General features: G+C 41.5%; 1 protein-coding gene across 1 annotated transcript; it reads left to right on the top strand.

Annotated features, from left to right (window-relative positions):
- The first annotated feature begins 1,636 nt into the window (after positions 1-1,636).
- On the top strand, positions 1,637-8,920 carry smim19 (small integral membrane protein 19). Its single transcript, XM_063000906.1, has 3 exons — positions 1,637-1,776; positions 5,200-5,324; positions 5,413-8,920. The coding sequence occupies exons 1-3, from the start codon at positions 1,646-1,648 to the stop codon at positions 5,475-5,477; spliced, it is 321 nt and encodes a 106-aa protein (XP_062856976.1). The 5' UTR covers positions 1,637-1,645; the 3' UTR covers positions 5,478-8,920.
- The last annotated feature ends 11,515 nt before the right edge of the window (positions 8,921-20,435 follow it).

Here is a 20,435-nt window from a genome sequence, read left to right as displayed (position 1 = left end):
TCGTTATTATTATTGTTATTATTTTTATTATTATTATCATTATTATTATTTATTATTATTGTTATTATTATCTTTTTATTATCCATATTTCTATTGTTATTGTGATTGTTATAATTTTTATTATTATTATTAGTAGTAGTAGTAGTAGTACTGTTATTATTATTATTTATTTTTTTATATTTTTATTATTGTTATTATTTTTATTATCATTATTGTTATTATTGTTATTATTATTATTATTATTGTTATTATTGTTAATTATTATGTTATTATTATTATTATTGTTATTTTTATTATCATTATTATTATTATTGTTATTATTGTTATTTTTATGTTATTTACCTCTATTAAAGCATACTTATTTAAATAATATTTTATCAACATGACCATTTATACATCTGTTATTTGCTTATTCATGTAAATATCCACCAGTCATGTGGCAGTAAAGCTTTATTTACATTCATGGCACTTAGCAATTAATAAGCTACACTTACGACACTTTATTCCAAAGTAACCTACAATTGTGATAGTAAGCAATTGAGGGTTGGAGCTCAAGGGCCCAAGTGGTGGGGCTTGAGCCAACAGCCTTTCGATTACTAGTGCAGTATCCTAACCTCCTAACCATTAAACTACCACTGCCCTGTAAACTGTATTTAAAACCCCAAATGCCCAGTGGCATATAATACACTGATACTAAAAGATGGGGTGACAAAGTGTACAGAGCAACTAAGGGCGCTACAGTCAGTAATTGTATACCTACATTTAAATGGTATGGCCAATGAATGTAGGCACTTACAGTCATGGCTAAAATGAATGAAATGTAAGTATTGCACCTTCAAGAGTTGTACTCATTAGTCAGTAAATTGTCCAGAATTAAGCCTACACCCCAGAGACCTTGACCACTCACTACCTCTGCCACCATTTGCTGCTTAACTTTTGCAAAAGTGTATTGTTTAGATGAAAAGCTGGAGACGTGGTCAGGTAAGAAAGTGAATGAACTAAACTGAAATCATGATAATGACTGAGATGTTTAATTAAAAATATGAAAAAATCTGGAGGCCCAAATCTGAGATATTTGATAAATGTTGGAGGAATTTAAGACTCAGTAGAAATCAAAACAACAGTTAGCAAAAGGTTCTAATTTAGGGTTACAATTTATGCTAAAAAGCCATTTCAGTCTGAGGGAAACTTCAATTTTGAGGCAGAATTTAGACATTTTGATTGTGAGCAGTTTAGTAGAATTGTGTGGAGGACTGAATCAGGATTTGAGTTCATTACTGAGAGAGATTACTTTGTGAAACCTTGTGAGAAGTACGACGACGGTGGGCACATCTCTGAGGAGTTTGTCTTGGTCTGGGAAGCCTTTTTAGCTACTGGTACTGATGATATACTTCACAGTGCAGAGTAAGATGTGATAATCACAAGTTACTTTGTGTACGTATTTATTCATTTTTCTATTTCCTTGTTGAGGATGAGGACTTTTATTTTGATAAGGCTCTCCGCCCAGCAGCAGCTGAGTCTATTGTTGTGTTTTTTGGATCGTTTACACTGCGTAAGGTTTTGCTTAGTAATAAATAATTATAAATAAATATAAATAATCGTGTTTATATTCCTGTGAATAAAATTAATCATTATTTATTAAGTAATGGGTGGACTGGGAGTGATGGCGAATGAAGAAACAGTGGATTATACAGTACATGAAGCCTGGAATGAAGCTACTAATGTTTACCTGCTGGTGATCCTGGTCAGCTTCGCTCTGCTCATGTACGCGAGAAAGTAAGAATTCATTTATTTATTTATTTATTATTATTATTATTATTATTATTATTATTATTACATACAGCCTTTTCCCTTCTTATTTAGGCATTTTAGTTATTTTACCTGTCACGTTTCTCTACATGCTTTGTTACCTCCTTTCATACTGAAAGAGCAGGTATTATTTAGGTGGTGGATGATTCTCAGCACTGCAGTGACACTGACATGGTGGTGGTGTGTTAGTGTGTGTTGTGCTGGTATGAGTGGATCAGACACAGCAGCGCTGCTGGAGTGAGAATCGTCCACCAACCAAAAACATCCAGCCGACAGCGCCCCGTGTGCAGCGTCCTGTGACCACTGATGAAGGTCTAGAAGATGAGCGACTCAAACAGCAGCAATAGATGAGCGATCGTCTCTGACTTTACATCTACAAGGTGGACCGACTAGGTAGGAGTGTCTAATAGAGTGGACGGTGAGTGGACACGGTGTTTAAAAACTCCAGCAGCGCTGCTGTGTCTGATCCACTCATACCAGCACAACACACACTAACACACCAGCACCATGTCAGTGTCACTGCAGTGCCGAGAATCATCCACCACCTAAATAATACCTGCTCTGTGGGGGTCCTGTGGGGGGTCCTGACCATTGAAGAACAGGGTGAAAGGGGGTAACAAAGCATGTAGAGAAACAGATGGACTACAGTCAGTAATTGTAGAACTACAAAGTGCTTCTGGACAGTGAGTGTAGAAACAAGGAGAAGGTTTATGCAATACTCATCTTTTAAAAATCTAGTGATTTGGAGACATAACAAACATGTTTGTTTATTATTTTTATTTTATTTTATTTCTTTTTAACAATTCATTTTGTCTCAAAGCAAATGATGAGCAGCCGAGTGAGACAGTAGGAAGAAAGAACACCTAAATATTAATATAAAGAAACCTGAGCCGAACCCAAAACTTGGCTGGACGTCCTTAAAATGATGCACCCGCCACCACACCATGAGGGACTCTGCTTTTTAAATTCCACACTGATAACAGTCTGGATGTTCCTTTTCTTCTTAGGGTTGAAGAACATGACAGCAATCGTTTCCATAATACATGTTTACAGGTACTAGATAAATAGAAGTGAAACATTATTTTCTTCACTTTTCTGACAGAGAGGAACAGAAACTGTCACTAAAATAAAAAGAATCTGTAATAATAGTAATGTAATAATGATTTTAAATCTAGTTCAGTGCTGTTCAGAGTTTAACCCTTTATATAAACTACAACCCCAAATCAGAAAAAGTTGGGACAGTATGGAAAATGTAAATAATAATATAAACACAGAGTTTCTTACCTTGACTTTGACGTTTATTTGATGTCAGACAGGATGAAGCTGAGATATTTCATCTTTTATCTGCTCAACTTCATTTCATTTATTAATAAACATCCATTCCTGCATTTCAGACCTGCAACACATTCCAGAACAAGTTGGGACGGGGGTAATTCAGGGCTAGTAATGAGGTGAAACACTAAATAATGATGTGATTATAAACAGGTGATTGTGATCATGATTCAGTACAAAACAGGGCTCTAGAGTGCGACCAATTTGGTCGCACATGCGACCTAATTTCTCAATGGTGCGACTAAAAAAAATCTCAGGTCGCACCGGTGCGACCAGGCGTCCGAGGGGAAAAAAAAACAACAGACACACATTAGGCCAATATCATGGTCTAAACCAATCAGAGATAGCGAAGGGCGGGACAATATTGTAGCGGTGATATGTGAGCGACATTCAGCTCAGCCAATCAGAATGCAGCACCAGGTTTATACACGTGCGTTCGGACGTTCTGCAGTAAGTTTAGTTTTGTATATGAGACTCGCCGGATGTCCCCAGAATGGAAGTTGGGGTTCTGGAGCTCGGCGGTGTAAAGTGTTGTAACGCTCACTTAAGTCCTGACTAAACAGTTAAAGTGACTCGACCCTGTCGTGTGCCTTTATTCCCACACCTCCACCACCGCACAGCAAAAGACCCGCAGCATCCCCACCGGACAGCGGCTAGGTGAGCCGACCCTCTACAGTAGCAAGGGGCTAATGCTAGCGGTAAAGTGCCGCGATAGTGAAAGTAAAAACACGACAATATTTTCGTTAAGTAAAATATAAAAATAACTAAAAGACCAAAATATATTAGAATACATGTAGTCAAAATACACAGTGAGTGCACCGCAAGCGATTTTAAGAATCTGTGTAAAAGATTCAGTAAAGCCGATAATATAATGCACTGCATTTAAGATTACACTCTAACACACACACACACATATACATATAATTTTAAATATACACACACATATAAATAGATATACACACATACATACACATTTACTCTATTATTTTTATAATTTTTATAAGTGTGCTATAATTAGTCTGTAATACTATAATTAACTGTAAAGAGCATGGGAAGACAGTGGCCGGCAATAGTATATTTGTGACTGGTTCTAATACATTTCGAATTGAAAGGCTGAAAAAGCCCAATGCATCTATAAAACACATTACATGCGGCGATAAATGCACTGCCAAGTGTCCCCTCTCCCCACTGCCCTTCATTGTCAGGCAGCAGAAAACAGATCATCAGACGAGGCCATGTTGACCAGATTGTTAGTTATTTCCAAGTCAATATTGCCTGTATGGACAGTGATAAAAAAAAAAAAAAAAAAGTGAACCTGTAAAACTGCGGTGTTAAATGCGATGCGGTCGAAAATTTGGGTGCACCTAACTTTTGTGCTGGTGCACCTAAGAAAAAAAGTTAGGTGCACCAGTGCAACCAGTGCAAAACGTTAGTCTAGAGCCCTGCAAAAGCAGCATCCAGGTTCGGCTGAGAGTCTCTGATGAGTAAAGATGATCAGAGGATCCAGTTTGTCCACAAATGTGTGAGAAAATGATTGAAATGTTTAAAAACAATGAACCTCAAAGAAAGATTGGAAGGGATTTGCATGTTCTGCCTCTACAGTGCAGAATATCATTAAACCGTTCAAGGAATCAGGAGGAATTTCAGTGTGTAAAGGTGGACGGTGCAGCTTAATCTGAACGCTCGTGATCTTCCATCCCTCAGACGCATCAAGAACCTCCACTCAACACTAGCTGATATAAGCACATGGGTGAGGGATTAGTTTATCAAACCTTTATCAGCTCTACAATACAGAGTTACTGCACTAATCATACTTAACACTTTACTGTGCAAAAAAGAAGCCTCATGTTAACCATGTCCAGAAGCGGCGTCCACTTCTCTGGGCTCGGAGGCATCTAGGATGGACCATCACACAGTGGAAACGTGGATCGTGGTCAGATGAATCAGCATTCCTGAATCAGTGTTGATGTCACACCGCAGGGAATCCCAGTTGTATCGTACACTGTCGGATCAAAATGAACCTTTATTTATTTATTTTTTCTTATATTTTGTTTTTAGAAATAAGAGGAAGATCATGCGCATCTTCGCGGTGCCTCCGACGGTCGGATCTGCTCCTGAACCCAACTTCTACGACAGCATGCAGAAGATCCGGCTCAGACAGCAGCTGGAGATGTATTCACTGTGTGAGTGTTAGTTAGACTGATGTTCCTTCATCATGTGGACGATCAGTTCTTCTTTTCAATAATAAATAACGCTGTTTTATTTTCCCAGCCAGGAAGTTTGATCAGCAGGGTCAGGGTCAGGGACAGGAGTGTGTCCAGCTCTCCATGGAGTGAAAAACCAGGAACATCTACTAACATCTCACACACGAACAGAGGACGACGCTTCAGTTTGAGTATTTCAGAGATTTGGGGTCGTGATGCATCATGCAGTGCAGATTTATCCTGATTATTAAGCGTTTATGATTATTTATACAGACGATGCTGCACCAGTAGGTGTCACTAGAGCAGCTTTAATGGACCTTGATGTTGATTCTGCAGCTCTGACACTCATAAGTTACTACACGTATTTCTTAATTTCTTACTACTTTGCCTCCTTGCTAATACTCCGTTGTTTTAAATCGTTAAATTGGTTTGATGAGGACAGGTTTTGTTCCACAGGTCTGTTTTGAGAATGTGGGAACACGTCCTTCCAAAAGATCCTAAACCATGAGTTAGTCTTAATTCTCCCACACTTCTGCATGCATTGACTAGCCCCCCAGTGGTCCACACTGGAAGAGACCACTCCTCTGATCATGTGATCAGTCAGAAGAACTTTGCATTACTGTTCCACACGTGCCAAACATGTTCTCGCCACCCGTGACCCTATAACGCCCCTCTTTACCATCACAAAGATCTTTTATTTTGGTGTTCCTGGTGTAGAATTGAGGACCCGCTGTACTGGTTCTGTTTTGTTTGTCTTATGGAACGTGGTGAGATGGTAACCGTAGCGTAGCTGTATCATACAGGGAGATTCGCTCGAGAGAGGCCCCGAATATTCTGTAGTAACTCTCGCTAGGACGAAGCGATCTGAACGAAACGACGTGCAACGTGCTCCTCGGGATAGAGTCATGTGAAAAAGTTAGGACACCCCATGAGAACCTTTGTCTTTATTAACATATTTAAACGTACAGACATTTGTTCTCCACTTGTAAATGATTTTCCGGACAGTGAAATGCCTCAGAGAGTCTTTATTTTTTTTTATTTTTTTGCTCTTTTAATTTTTTCCATTTTTGTTCATTACATTTTACAACTTGTGTTTAAAAGTAATTTTTGTTTTATCATTTTTCATCCCAGCTTTTCAATAGGCGCAAGGCACACAGTAACACCGTGGACGGGGCACCAGATCACAGGGCACACACACACACACACACACACACACACACACACTTTCACCTATAGGGCAATTCAGTGTCTCCAATTAACCTGACTGCATGTTTTTGGACTGTGGGAGGAAACTGGAGCTCTCAGAGGAGAACATGCAAAGTCGTAGCCTAGTTAAGCTCGCCGATACGTTCAGGAACACAAGCGCCACGTCCAAATGTGTCTGGCAGAAAACGGAGATCACGTCCAACATCGCATGTAATGCAACCGATTACACGTACGTCAGGGTATGTAGGGTATTGTTTAGGTTCAGATCGCTTCATCCTAACGGAAGTTTAGAATATTCGGGGCCTCGTTCGAGTGAATCTCCCTGTATGATGCTCCTGTATCAAGATACTGGAAACATCTTCACCCATTCATCAGGGTTTCCTTTATATGCTCACCTGTTTTCAGTTCCCTAACTGTTCCTCAGATTGCCAAAATTGGTGAATTAGAGTGGTGGCATCATGGCACAGGCGCTAGTACTGGAGGTGGCTCGGGGTTGGATTGGCTGCTTAGTAAGGGTAAGGGTGAATGAGTAAGTGACAGTGTGCCCTCAGCATTCCTGATCGGTTATTAAAGTCTATTATTACACCTCCATTTGAAGCGCTGAGAGCCTCCTCCTCTCAGGCTGGTCACTGGACAGAGCAGGACCAGGCAGGCTGGGCACAAGGGGGCATCCCTATAGCCCCAAAGGTTTACTGCTGTCCTCCTGTGGCCTGATTTCTGATGGTTCGATCCTATCCTCAAAGATCCATATTAACACGGCTAAACACTTCTGATGAAACTGATCAGATGTTTTGAAGACCAGGACTAACTGATGATCAGGAGGAATCACGTGTTCAAACAAACTCAAATTCATTTTTGCGCTTTTGCTGCCACCTTGTGGTCGTTTTAAAAATCGCCGGTTTGTGGACCAGCAGGTTTCTCTTTCTTTATTTTTCCTGCTTCCGTTTAATGAATGAATTTATGTTAGAATTTGGTTCTATGGCCAGAAATATCATACTGTGATGCTAAATAATAAGTTATTTTCCTGATACACGATACTTTTCACGATATTTTGTCGTGTTGCAGCAAAACGATGAAGTTACAGCATGCAATTAAAAGTTCAGATCAATTCATCGTTTACACTTTAACCTGATTTACTAACAAAAATTTTAATAACAGAAAACAATAAAATTGTACAAAAAAATCACGTTAGTAAAATATCACAATATTAAAATAACCAATTCACCTGCTCTTTTCACTCTCGCAGCTGACATTCCAATTCATCTTAAAGGTGTTCAGTTGTCTGTTCATGTCTTTATGGACAGGAAAGGGCCTTCCCCAAACTTGTCAGTTATAACGTGTAAAGTAAATTTTAGACACGTTAGCAAACATCTGAACGGTCATGTACTTTAGCCATGTAATTAATATAAAAGTTAGGGCAAGCCGTAGCCTAGTGGTTAAGGCACAGGACTAGTAATCCAAAGGTTGCTGGTTCAAGCCTCACCACTGCTAGGTTGCTGCTGTTGGGCCCTTGAGCAAGGCCCTTAACCCTCGGTTGTTCATACTGTAACTGTAATGTAAGTCGCTTTGGATAAAGGCGTCTGCTAAATGGCAAAAATGTAAAGGTAAATAAAAGCTACTTTGCTGCCACTCTGTGGTTGTTGTAAGTATTGCAGGTTTGTGAACTGGCGTTTTTTTCTTTTCTTGTTTTGTTCGTGTTTGATAAAATCTCCTGAGGACTGGGTGATATGACCAAAATATTGTGATACTTAGATAATAATATGATCTGTATTACAATATGTATATAAATATAAGCGGGCAGAATGAGGCGTGGTATCGTGTTGCTGGAATAATCACAGATTACCCAGGGAAAGTCGTCACCTTCAGTGCAGCGTGTCTCTCTAAAATCCTCAAAACACGCCTCTGTATCAGTGGTACCTTCACACATATGGAAATCACCCATGCCGTGGGTGCTGATGCCCCCCATACCAGGACACATGTTGGCTTTTGCACTTAGCAGCTTCTCGTGTTTTTGCACCCGTCTGTGCAGAACCCTCGTGGTTCTGGTTCTGAAAGCATTCTGAACCGTCCTGGTAAAGCTTCAGCTTTAACCGCTTTAATCTGGTCACAGCTGAGTAACAGAAAACAATTATACCAAAAAATTACGATGGTAAAATATCACAATATTCAAATTAGGATTTACTGTATACTTATTGCTCAGCAGTAAATTAAATGCATTCTAATGTGTTTTAATGAGTCTATTTTGAAAATACAATGTTCAAATCTACTGTATAATATGTATTTATGAACCACATTTCCCAAATAGTTGGGACGTCATGTAAAATACAATAAACTGATTAAAGTAGAAATAAAAGATTTCCAATGTTTCACTGATCGACTTCTTTGTAGTTTGTAATTAGAAACACGTTTAGATTTTGATCTCTGTAACAGGGAGCAGGTGAGGGAATCATGACTGAGCATGAGTCTGTACAAGTAATGACGGGTCGTGGCTCACCACTGTGTTCCAAACTGTCTGCAGTCAAGATCTGTCTCCTGTTAAAATGTTTGGCGCATCATGAAGAGAATCAGACGACAGCGACTTCAATAATACTTCAGAAAAGCGTTGTTACTTAACACAGGCCGCCGCTGCACCAAGAAGTGTGTGATTATTTCAGCGGGACGATACCACGCCTCATTCTGTTTACGCTACAACACAGAGTGCGTGTGCTCGAGCGGCCTGCCTGCAGTCCAGATCTGTCTCCTGTTGAAAATGTCCGTCGCACCATGAAGAGGAGAATCAGACAACAAAGCTTCAAGAATACTTCAGAAAACCGCTGTTACTCAACACAGGCCGCCGCTGCATCAAGAAGTGTGTGAGTACTAGCCACTCCTGCCATGTACACTCCAATTATAAATGATATAATCTTTTTTTTATTCAGTTCACACAGTTCTTTAGTTTACCTCCCACTCCCCAAAAACATGCAGAAGGTGGATTGACTACTCTAAATTATGTGTCCGTGTGAGTGCGTTCTCTTAGCATTTTCTATTGACCCCAGACCCACCTCAATCCTGACCAGGCTTAAACGGTAAATGAAAATGAACGATGTTGAATGCAGAATGTGTGTACCTATCCTGGATGTCTATCGCCATCAAGTGGTCAGTGTCTTGAGGCCCTGGGGTGAGTTCCCAGAAAAAGATAAGTGTGCTGGCATTGCATGGCAGCGATATCTCAATTTCAGAGAAAAGCAGGTTTGCCAACAAAGGAGCTGGCAAATGTGAAAGAAAGAAACCTTGATGCGTAGAAGAACTTTAATATTTATGAGGCGGCAACAGATCACTGTTAATTAGGTGAAACATGATGATGAACTAAATCATCTGTGCCTCAGTGCTCCTTCTGCTGGCTGAAAATGTCAGAGCAGAAGGACTCGACTCCTAACGTGACTACTTCAGCAGCCGCCACGTTACAACACTTCCATACAGCAGCTCAGATCAGTGTGGTGGCCTCATAATTCTAATTAAGATTCTCAGTGATTGTGATTGGTGAGTTTTTCTACTGGCAGTGTTGGGCCCTTAAGCAAGGCCCTCAATTCTCTGTTGTCCTCAAATTATAGGATAAAGGCGTCTTCAGAATGCAATAATGGAAACGAGATTGTAGTACATTATTGTCGGCTGTTCTAAAGTGCGTAGACTGAAGAATCAGATCTGTGTTTGTGAAAAGAACCATACAGAACTAAAAAGAACTTTATTTAATCTAAAAGAACGATACATAACTAATAAGAACTTGATTTAATCTAAAAGGACGATAAAGAACTAAAAAGAACTTGATTTAATCTAAAAGAACGATAAAGAACAATACAGAACTAATAAGAACTTGATTTAATCTAAAAGAACAATAAAGAACAATACAGAACTAAAAAGAACCTGATTTAATTTAAAAGAACGATAAAGAACGATGAACTAATAAGAACTTGATTTAATCTAAAAGAATGATAAAGAATACAGAACTAATAAGAACTTGATTTAATTTAAAAGAATGATAAAGAACTAATAAGAAGTTGATTTAATCTAAAAGAACGATAAAGAATACAGAACTAATAAGAACTTGATTTAATCTAAAAGAACGATAAAGAACTAAAAAGAACTTGATTTAATTTAAAAGAATGATAAAGAATGATAAAGAACGATAAAGAACTAATAAGAAGTTGATTTAATCTAAAAGAATGATACAGAATGATACAGAACGAATAAGAACTTGATCAGATCTATAAGAACGAGTGCAGGTTCTGTTTCCTGTGGTAAGAAGTGTTCTTTTGACCCTCCGTATCTTTTATTCCTGGTGTGTTTGATGTTTGGCTGCGTGCTGATCCACTACCACCACAGAAATAGAATTTATCAGCCTGATTCCTCATTTCCCACAATCCCCTGAGCTCAGGACTCGATGAGAACAGGAGCGTCTTTTTGTTCTTCTTTTATCTCTCCTGAAGACCCAGATCTTTTATTCTCTTTCTTTTAAAATCTGGCTTTATTATAAATGCGCCGCTGCAGAGTCGGAACCAGACGGGCATCCAGGGTAGCACAGGGCAAGTTTCTACATCTGACTGGCCAATACAGGTGCCACCTGTACCTGTCTTTTACCTTCCATTACAGTCTATTCTATTCTATTCTATTCTATTCTATTCTTTTTTTAATTTTATTCTATTCTTTCTATTCTTTTTAAACATTTAGATTCTATTATTTTTTCTGTTCTATTCTATTATTTTTAACTTTTCTATTCTATTCTATTTTTTTATTCTTTTTAACTTTTCTATTTTATTCTATTCTATTTTTTTCTACTCTTCTATTCTTTTTTAACTTTTCTATTCTATTCTATTCTTTTCTATTTTATTCTTTTCTATTCTATTCTTTTTTTTATTTTATTCTATTCTTTCTATTCTTTTTAAACATTTAGATTCTATTATTTTTTCTATTCTATTCTATTCTTTTTAACTTTTCTATTCTATTCTATTTTTTTATTCTATTTTATTCTTTTTAACTTTTCTATTTTATTCTATTCTATTTTTTTCTACTCTTCTATTCTTTTTTAACTTTTCTATTCTATTCTATTCTTTTCTATTTTATTCTTTTCTATTCTATTCTTTTCTTTCTATTCTTTTTTATTTTTCTACTCTTCTATACTTTTTTCTTTTCTATTCAATTTTTTTCTATTCTATTCTTTTTTATTTTTCTATTTTATTCTTTTCTATTCTATTCTATTCTTTTCTTTCTATTCTTTTTTAACTTTTCTATTCTATTCTATTCTTTTGTATTTTATTATTTTCTATTCTATTCTTTTCTTTCTATTCTTTTTTATTTTTCTACTCTTCTATACTTTTTTCTATTCTATTCTATTTTTTTCTATTCTATTCTTTTTATTTTTCTATTTTATTCTTTTCTATTCTATTCTATTCTTTCTATTCTTTCTATTTTTTTAATTTTTCTATTATATTATTTTTTAATTTTTCTATTAAATTCTATTATTTTTACATTTTTATTCTATTCTGCTCTTTTTTTATTCTGTTCTCTTCTATTTTTCTATTTAATATTTTAATATTCTATTTTATTTTATTCTTTCTTTTTTATTTTGTTTTTTTCTATTCTTTTCTTTTTTGTATTTTTCAGATCTTGAAACTATCCAAAATCTTGATTCATGGATAGTGGTGCTCTCTGGGAGTGGTTTGTGGCTCTCAGGGGTCAGGGTGGGGATCTGTAGTGGTGGAGGAAGTTACTGTCTAGTCATATCCAATTCCCCAATCTAATTTTCCATATATTGCTGCAGACCTCCTGACCGAGGAGAGTCGTGACTAACACACTCCCCCTCTGAGACGTGTGCAGCACCGACCGCTTCTTTTCAGCCAGCAGAGGTCAGAATTGCAGCAGTTATGAAGAATCCCATCAGCCGTCCGTTTGACCTGTCGGTAGCAGAGCTGAGATTCGAACCTCGTGAGTTGGAGTCGCTCTGGTGTGCTGTAGCTCCAGAGCCAGACATGAACAATCCAGCCTCCATGATTCCTCCTGCTGATGTCAGTGAAGCACAAACATCAGCGAACGCTCGCCGTGCGTTCAGACAGGATCTGGAAGTTAAACAAACCCGAGGGGCCCCGGGGCCGACTGATTTCAACACGTCTGTCGGCGGCTGGTTTAGTGTTTACAGCGGCGGTGCCACCCTGTCCACCCCGCCCGCCCTGCTCCCCCCCCTCCCTGAAAGGCTGTTCTGGGAGCTGCAGATCCAGACAGACGTAAACACGACCTGACCACAAACCTGGAGCTGAGCCAGCGGTCTGCACAAACACCAGCGCATCAACACGCCCCGGATTAGCGGTGCGGCGAGCGCTAAAACACTGCAGGCTTTATTAGAGGAGAATCGTTCTGACCCGGTTATTAAACCCGCAGAGTTCTCACCTTCTTTACTCATATTAAACACCGGCGGGATGAATTAGAACGTCGGCTGTGAGCCAGGCCTTCCTGCTTTACCCTGGAAACACACTCTAGATCCTGGTAGAACGCTGTGAGGTGGAACTTCATATTAATGTCTGTAAAACTGGACGTCCAACAGGATCACGGTCAGCTGTCTCTGTGGGTATTCAATGACTAACTGTAGCCTGTTTGTGTGATTTTTTTTGTATTTGCATCAGAGCTTTCAGTGACCCCCAGTTTCTGGTCCCAGTCCACAGAACATGAACCAGAGGCTTTGGGCTCATCAGGGTTTAATTATTTGGTGGATCTAAGACCAGCCTTAAGTCATATCCAATTCCCCAACTGGTATTTCGCCTCTACTGCTGCAGACCTTCTATTCTACTCTGTACTATTGTATTCTGTTTTATTCTATTCTCTTTTTCTTTTCTATTGTTTCTACTCTATTTGGTTCTGTTTTTTATATTCTATTTAATTGTTTTCTATTCTGTTCTAGTGTATTCTACTCTGTGCTATTGTGTTCTGTTTTAATTCTATTTTGTTCTTTCTATTCTATTCTATTTTGTTCTTTCTATTCTATTCTATTCTATTCTATTTTCTATTCTATTCTATTCTATTCTATTCTATTCTATTCTATTCTATTCTATTTTGTTCTTTCTATTCTATTCTATTCTATTCTATTCTATTCTATTTTGTTCTTTCTATTCTATTCTATTCTATTCTGTTCTATTCTATTTTGTTCTTTCTATTCTATTCTATTCTATTCTATTTTGTTCTTTCTATTCTATTCTATTCTATTTTGTTCTTTCTATTTTATTCTATTCTACTGAGTCATGCTCTAGTATCCTTCGTCTCTGTGTAGCACCATTCTAAAAGCAAAAGATAAATGATAAAGTAAAATAGATACAGGTTCTTCCCCTCAGGTTTTGAGGTTCAGGAGTCACTCCTGCCTCCTGAAGCTGATCTGATGATCTCCTGTAGATCAGATGAAGCTCATCAGTGTTTGTGGTGACCGGTTGTTCTCACTGGTCCCAGTTTGATCCTTTGTCTCTCCCACACAAACCATTTTACCATTTCAGAGTCCCGATCTGATCGCGTGGAACTTCAGGCGTCTGAGTCGCTCCGGACCATCGGGGCTCGTCCGGGGATTTTTGGTTCCAGGATGAGCAGCCACTGTTGGGCCCTTGAGCGAGGCCCTTAACACTCTCAGCTTCAAATGAACTGGGATACACGGAAAAAAATTTAATCTGTAGATGTATAGATGACAAAAGTATTTTATTCTATTCTATTTCATTCTTTATATTCTGTTCTGTTCTATTGTATTCTTTCATTTCAATTAAATTTAGTTTTATTGTTTCTGATTTACTGTATTCTATTTTATTCTATTCTATTCTTTCTATTCCATTCTATTTTATTTGTTCAGTTCTATTATATTATGTTCTTTCTATTCTATTCTATTTTTCTTTTTTATTCTATTCCTTCTAATCAGTTTTTATTCTGTTCTTTCAGTTCTATTTTATTCTGTTTTGTACTTTCTAATCTGTTTTTCTAGTCATTATTCTATTCTATTTTATTATTTCTGTTTTATTCTATTCTATTCCATTCCATTCTTTTCTTTCATTTCAATTCCATTTTATTCCTTCTGATCTATTGTATTTTATTGTTTTATTATATTCTATTCTTTCTATTTTTTCGATTCCATTCTATTTTATTTTTTCTATTTTATTCTATTCTGTTCGTTTTATTCTATTTTTTTTTCTATTCTTTCTATTCTGTTCTTTCATTTCAATTCTACTTTATTCTTTCTGTTCTTTCTATTCTATTCTGTTTCTTTTCTATTGTATCCTTTCTAATCTGTTTTTTCAATTCAATTTAATTTAATTCAATTAAATGCAATTAAATGCATTTCAATTCAATTCAATTCTATTCTATTCTCGTCAGCATGTGTATCCTGTTGAGCTCTTTGCTCAGATTTTTCGGGACTGTGTGCGCGCGTCTGGTCTCATTAAACCCAATAATTATTAATCCAGTTTAATTCATTAGTGTAATTAATTAAGGGTGTGAATACTTTCTCCACACAGGGACACAGTTTGTTACTGCAAAACTTTAAATCATAAAGAAATTATTATTAAAATTCTGTAAAAAATATTCAGCAGTAAAATGAAATCGGGAAGGAAAAAATACAACCCAGTTCCAAAAAAGTTGGGACAGCAGATAAAAATGATTTCTAGACTTTTACACGTGATTAATTATTTACTTTATTAACTTTATAGATTTGTTGTGAATACTAATAAACACTCAATTCTAATTTAATGCCTAAAAAATTTGGGACAGGCGCAAAACAGAAACGCCCAAACAAACATACAGTATAATGACAAAAGTATGTGGACGCCCCTCTAATTACTGAATTCATGAGTTTCAGCCACAGCGATTTCTAACAGGTGTAATAAATCAATCGTATAAAGGAAATGACATGCTTGAACAGTTTAGGGAAGGTCCGTTCCTGTTCCAGCATGAGCGAGCTCTATAAAGACGTTAGGAAAAGCTTTTATGGACCGGCATACGGGCACAAATTCCCACAGTCCTGTAAGAAGCTTCTGAGAAGAGCGGCTGCTGTTGTAAAGAGAAGACACACAGAGGCCAGTCTGTTTATAAACGGTGAGAGTATACTGTCTAAGCAATTAAGGGTTAAGGGGCCTCGCTCAGGGGCCCAACTGTGGCAACCTGGCAGTAGTGGGGCTTGAACCAGAGACCTTCTGATTACTAATAGGATAGAATTCTTGGTGATGTACTCAGGCATACTCAGGTGCTTTTATCCAGAGTGACTAATAACTGTGACAGTGTACAAGCAGTTAAGGGTTAAGGGGCCTCGCTCAGGGGCCCAACAGAATGTAATTGGTGGTGGGGTTTGAACCAGCAACCTTCTGATTACCAGTCCAGTACGGACAAGCTCATGGTCGGGCGTCTGAATACTTTTAAACGAGAGAAGAAACAAGAGAAGAAACAAGAGTGAGACTACACACGGCGAATGTGGGTCACGAACAAACACCCACATGCCGACAAATCTCTTTTTTTAAAAACCTGCACCTCCTCCTTTGATCTGCTTCAGTTCTCCGCTTCACTTTCTTCTTCCAAAGAAGCGAGAGAGGAACACCGGGCGCGGCTTCCAGACGGCAGATCTCCGGATCACGCCGCGTACGAGACGTGACGCTTCCCTTCATCCCGCCGTGGTTTCGGCACCGCAGATCTGAAGCTCTTCTCATCTCCGCCTCTCTGTTCCCGCGCCGCTCGTCCCGTCTCGGGTGGAACGCCGACTCGGCTGGGAGTCGAGAGAGCGGGCGCTAATTAGCGACGGGGGCGCGAGACGGCGTGGGCTAATAGAACGTCATTTACAAGATGAAACTCTGATCCGGGAACGCCGAAACCCCGAAGCTTTCCCCTCACACCTCGCAGCGGCTCGGAGACGGCGGATCAGACTGAGCGGAGCGTCGGCGGCGTTCCCGCTGCGCCTCGTTTCATGCTTCTCGTTTCGGAAAACCGTGAACCAATTAAAGAACGAGCGGAAGCTGATCTGAGGGATGCGAGTCATATCCAGTTCCCTGACTGTATTTTATATCTGCTGCTGCAGACCTCCACGAAGACACGCCCCCTCCGACACGTGTGCAGCACCGAACGCTTGTTTTTACGGAGATCCGTATCGTGCACGGAGAGTCACATGCACCTATATTGAAGCCTTTCTACAAGACTTTGTAGAGTGTCTGTGGGGATTTGTGCCCGTTCAATCAATACATTAATGTCTAATGAGGTCGGGTGCTGATTCATCCCAAAAGAATTGGGTTGAGTGTTCACTGGAGCTCCTTTGCTTGGTGCTCAGCGAAAGCTCGCAATCATGCTGACAGAGTAGGAGCCCTCCCTCTCTCAGACCAGCCCGTCCGTGTAGGTGCCCGGTCGTAGTCTGTCATGGTATGGGGGGGTGTCAGTACCAGGGTGTATCGTGGTATGGGGGTGAGTCAGTACCAGGGTGTATCATGGTATGGGGGTGTGTCAGTACCAGGGTGTGTCATGGTATGGGGGTGTGTCAGGACCAGAGTGTGTCATGGTATGGGGGTGTGTCAGTACCAGGGTGTGTCATGGTATGGGGGTGTGTCAGGACCAGGGTGTGTCATGGTATGGGGGTGTGTCAGTACCAGGGTCTGGAGCCTATCCCAGCTTTTCAATGGGCGCAAGACACAAAGTAACAATCTGGACAGGGCACCAGTCCATCGCAGGCCAGACACACACACACACACACACACACACACACACACACACACATTCACCTATAGGGCAATTCTGTGTCTCCAGTTAACCTGACTGCATGTTTTTGGACTGTGGGAGGAAACCGGAGCTCTCGGAGGAAACCCACACAGACACGGGGAGAACATGCAAACTCTGCACAGAAAGGACCCGGACCGTTCCGCCTGGGAATCGAACCCAGGACCTTCTTGCTGTGAGGCGACAGTGCTACCCACCAAGACAAACCTGTTTGGTCTTTATCATGTGGCGCAGGTTTTCCAAGGGACGTGAACATAAACCCAGCAGTGCTCATCAGAGCGTCCCGGTGAGCGCGGCCACGCCCGTCCCGATCTGATCCCACCGTGTGAAATGTTCCATGAATTCGGACGCTGTTTCTTGGAAGGTGCATCTGTAACCCAGACTCGCTCTGGCCGGCTTGTCTTCGCACCCGAGCTCCACGAGCGCAGACCCATCGCTCACTGGCAGAGAACAGACAGGGAGCGTCTGCGGTGCCAACTGACACGCTGCCCACACCTGAAGGGCAAACACAGGCCGACCCGACCTGACCCTCGTCTGCACCCCGCGTTCCACTCCGAACCTCACACGACTTCCTGACGACCCTGACGAGCGGAGCCGGCTGGACTCCGTTCATCCTCAGCAAACAGAGAGGAGAAACGAAGGGCGGCGGTCCCGGGTGCCAGGAGGGCGCCTCCGGTAATATTTACACCCTTATAAAAACAAACATCAGAGGAGCGTGCCAGGCTGGGTGGGTTGGGTGAAGTGCCAGCCTCTTCTGCCATGTAGAGTTTAACGTTATAAAATCCACCTGAGCGTGACCTTGTCTGACGTCCCGTTCCAAAACCACGTGCACTTATATTACAGTCTTTCTACAAGACTTTGTAGTGTGTCTGTGGGGATTTGTGCCCATTCAATCAGGCACTGATTCATCCCAAGTGTCGACTCTAGCTGGGCAGAAATTGGGCAGTTTGGTGGGTAATCCGGTAGTTGAATGTTAAAAGGGGCGTCCGGATATTTTTGGTCTGTTAACCCCGTGCCAGCCTTTGATCTGACAGCCTGAGGCGATCGTTCAGTCTGTGCCACGTACCCGGCTCGATCAGGTGCCCGTCTGCTGTTGACACAGACTGGCAGCCTCCCGCCACCTTGTCGCGAGCGGTTCCAGCGCCTCTCGGTGTGATGAACTGGACTTGACCGCGCCCGTGACCGTACCAGGGACCGTTTTCCTTCCTGTGTGGCACTAATGATCCTCGGGGGCTTCATCAGGTAGAACAGATGTGAATAACAGCTGGCATCAGGGCGTCGCTCCAGCTGCCAAGTGTTCCAGCACGATTGCTCTACGGTTGTTGGTTCCATCATCACGGCTTAACGCTGCGTCCAGTAGAAACCGGGCCGGCATCAGGTCTGTTTACGCTTCATGGATCAAAGAGAGAGGGGACGAGATCAAAGTGGGTGACAGTGGGTGATGGTGGGTGAATGTAAGCGACTGTGGGTGACTGTGGGTGATGGTGGGTGACTGTGGGTGACTGTGGTCTCCTGTGGGCAACGGTGGGTGACTGCGAGCAACTGTGGGCAACTGCGAGTGACTGTGGGAGACTATGGGTGACAGTGGGTCACTGCAAGTAACTGCAAGCGACTGTGGGCGGCTATGGGCAACTATGGGTGACTGTGGGAGGCTGTGGGCAACGGTGGGTGACTGTAGGCAACAGTGTTCAATGATGGGCAACTGCGGACGACTGTGAGCGACGTTGGGTGACTGTGGGCGACGGTGGGTGACTGCGGAGGACTGCAGCCGACTGTGGGTGACTGTGGGCAACGATGGGCAACTGTGGGTCGATGGTGTGCGGCTGTGGGTGATGGTGGGTAATTGCGAGCGACTGTGGCTGACTGTTGGTGACAGAACAGTGGGCGACTGTGACTAAACTGTGGGAGACAGTGGGCAACTGTGGGCAACGGTGGGCGTTTGTGACTAAACTGTAGGCAACGGTGGGCGACTGTGGGTGACTGTGGGCAGGGGCATGAACACATCGCTCAAGCGGGGTTCATCTAGAATATTTATGTAACCTTGAATGAGACGTGGATGACGGAAGCTTCAGTCACAAAGACAAGAGTACACCAAGAGAACGGCGCATGCACTAATGCTAGACCCCTACAACATGCATTTTTATTGCGCCCAGTTTGGCTAGACTGAATCCTTCTGTGCGCTCTGGTGACCCCTGCATGCCAGAAAAAGCCTTGTCGTCCGATGGGAACCCCCGCCCCGATTTCCCACCCAGCAGGCTAGTGGCCGATTTTGTCTTCTGCCCTCTAGTTTGCACCCACATGACCGGTAGCAGAGCTGAAATTCGATCTGCAAGAGTGCCAGTGGAATATCCCGCTGTGCCACCTGGGCGCCCCATTAAATCGGAACCTCAGAGCTAAACGGGGTGCATTAGAACCCACCTGTGGGCGCCTCTGTTCCTCGAAATACACGTGGGTTTACAGGCCGGACGTGTGCCGATCAGATGAAGCTCGTTATGCCGAAGCGGGCATGAGTTAACGACCTGTAACTGGTACCAGGTGCGATCACAACCTGCTGCTGCCGGTCGAGCGTGACTGATCCTGGTGGACCAGAGCGCCACATCTGAAGAGCGTCTCTAACCGCATAACGCCGGATTTCCTGACGGTTCCCGGACGCCTCGTTTGTGCCACACGTGTTCCTGAGACCGGCCGCCCATAAAGGACCCGTAAAATGCCACCTTCACTGAAAGGAAAGGATCGACATCTTTCTTCTCTCTCATGGTTCAGGACTGAGAGTTAGGGCAGTGCCCGGGCACTTTATGTGGCTGACCCGGTTACTAATCTACGGCCACTTCGACATCGCCGAGGGTGACTGTGGGAGACGGTGGGTGACTGTGACTAAACTGTGGGTGACTGTGGGCGACTGTGGGTGACTGTGACTAAACCGTGACTAAACCGTGGGAGCTTCTCACAGGACTTTGTACTGAGTCTGTGGGGATTTGTGCCAGTTTAGTCAGTACAGCTGGACACTAATTGATCAGTCGATGTTCCGGTTCATCCCAGAGCTGTTGAGTGGGGCTGAGGTCAGGGCTCTGTGCAGGACGCTGGAGTTACTTGTTTTTTAAACCGAGCTTTACAAGGAAAGGTCCTTCCCTAAACTGTTGC

This window comes from Trichomycterus rosablanca, chromosome 8, assembly GCF_030014385.1.
Source record: "Trichomycterus rosablanca isolate fTriRos1 chromosome 8, fTriRos1.hap1, whole genome shotgun sequence".
Lineage (NCBI taxonomy): Eukaryota > Metazoa > Chordata > Actinopteri > Siluriformes > Trichomycteridae > Trichomycterus > Trichomycterus rosablanca.
This window is presented reverse-complemented; position numbering and strand designations above follow the sequence as displayed.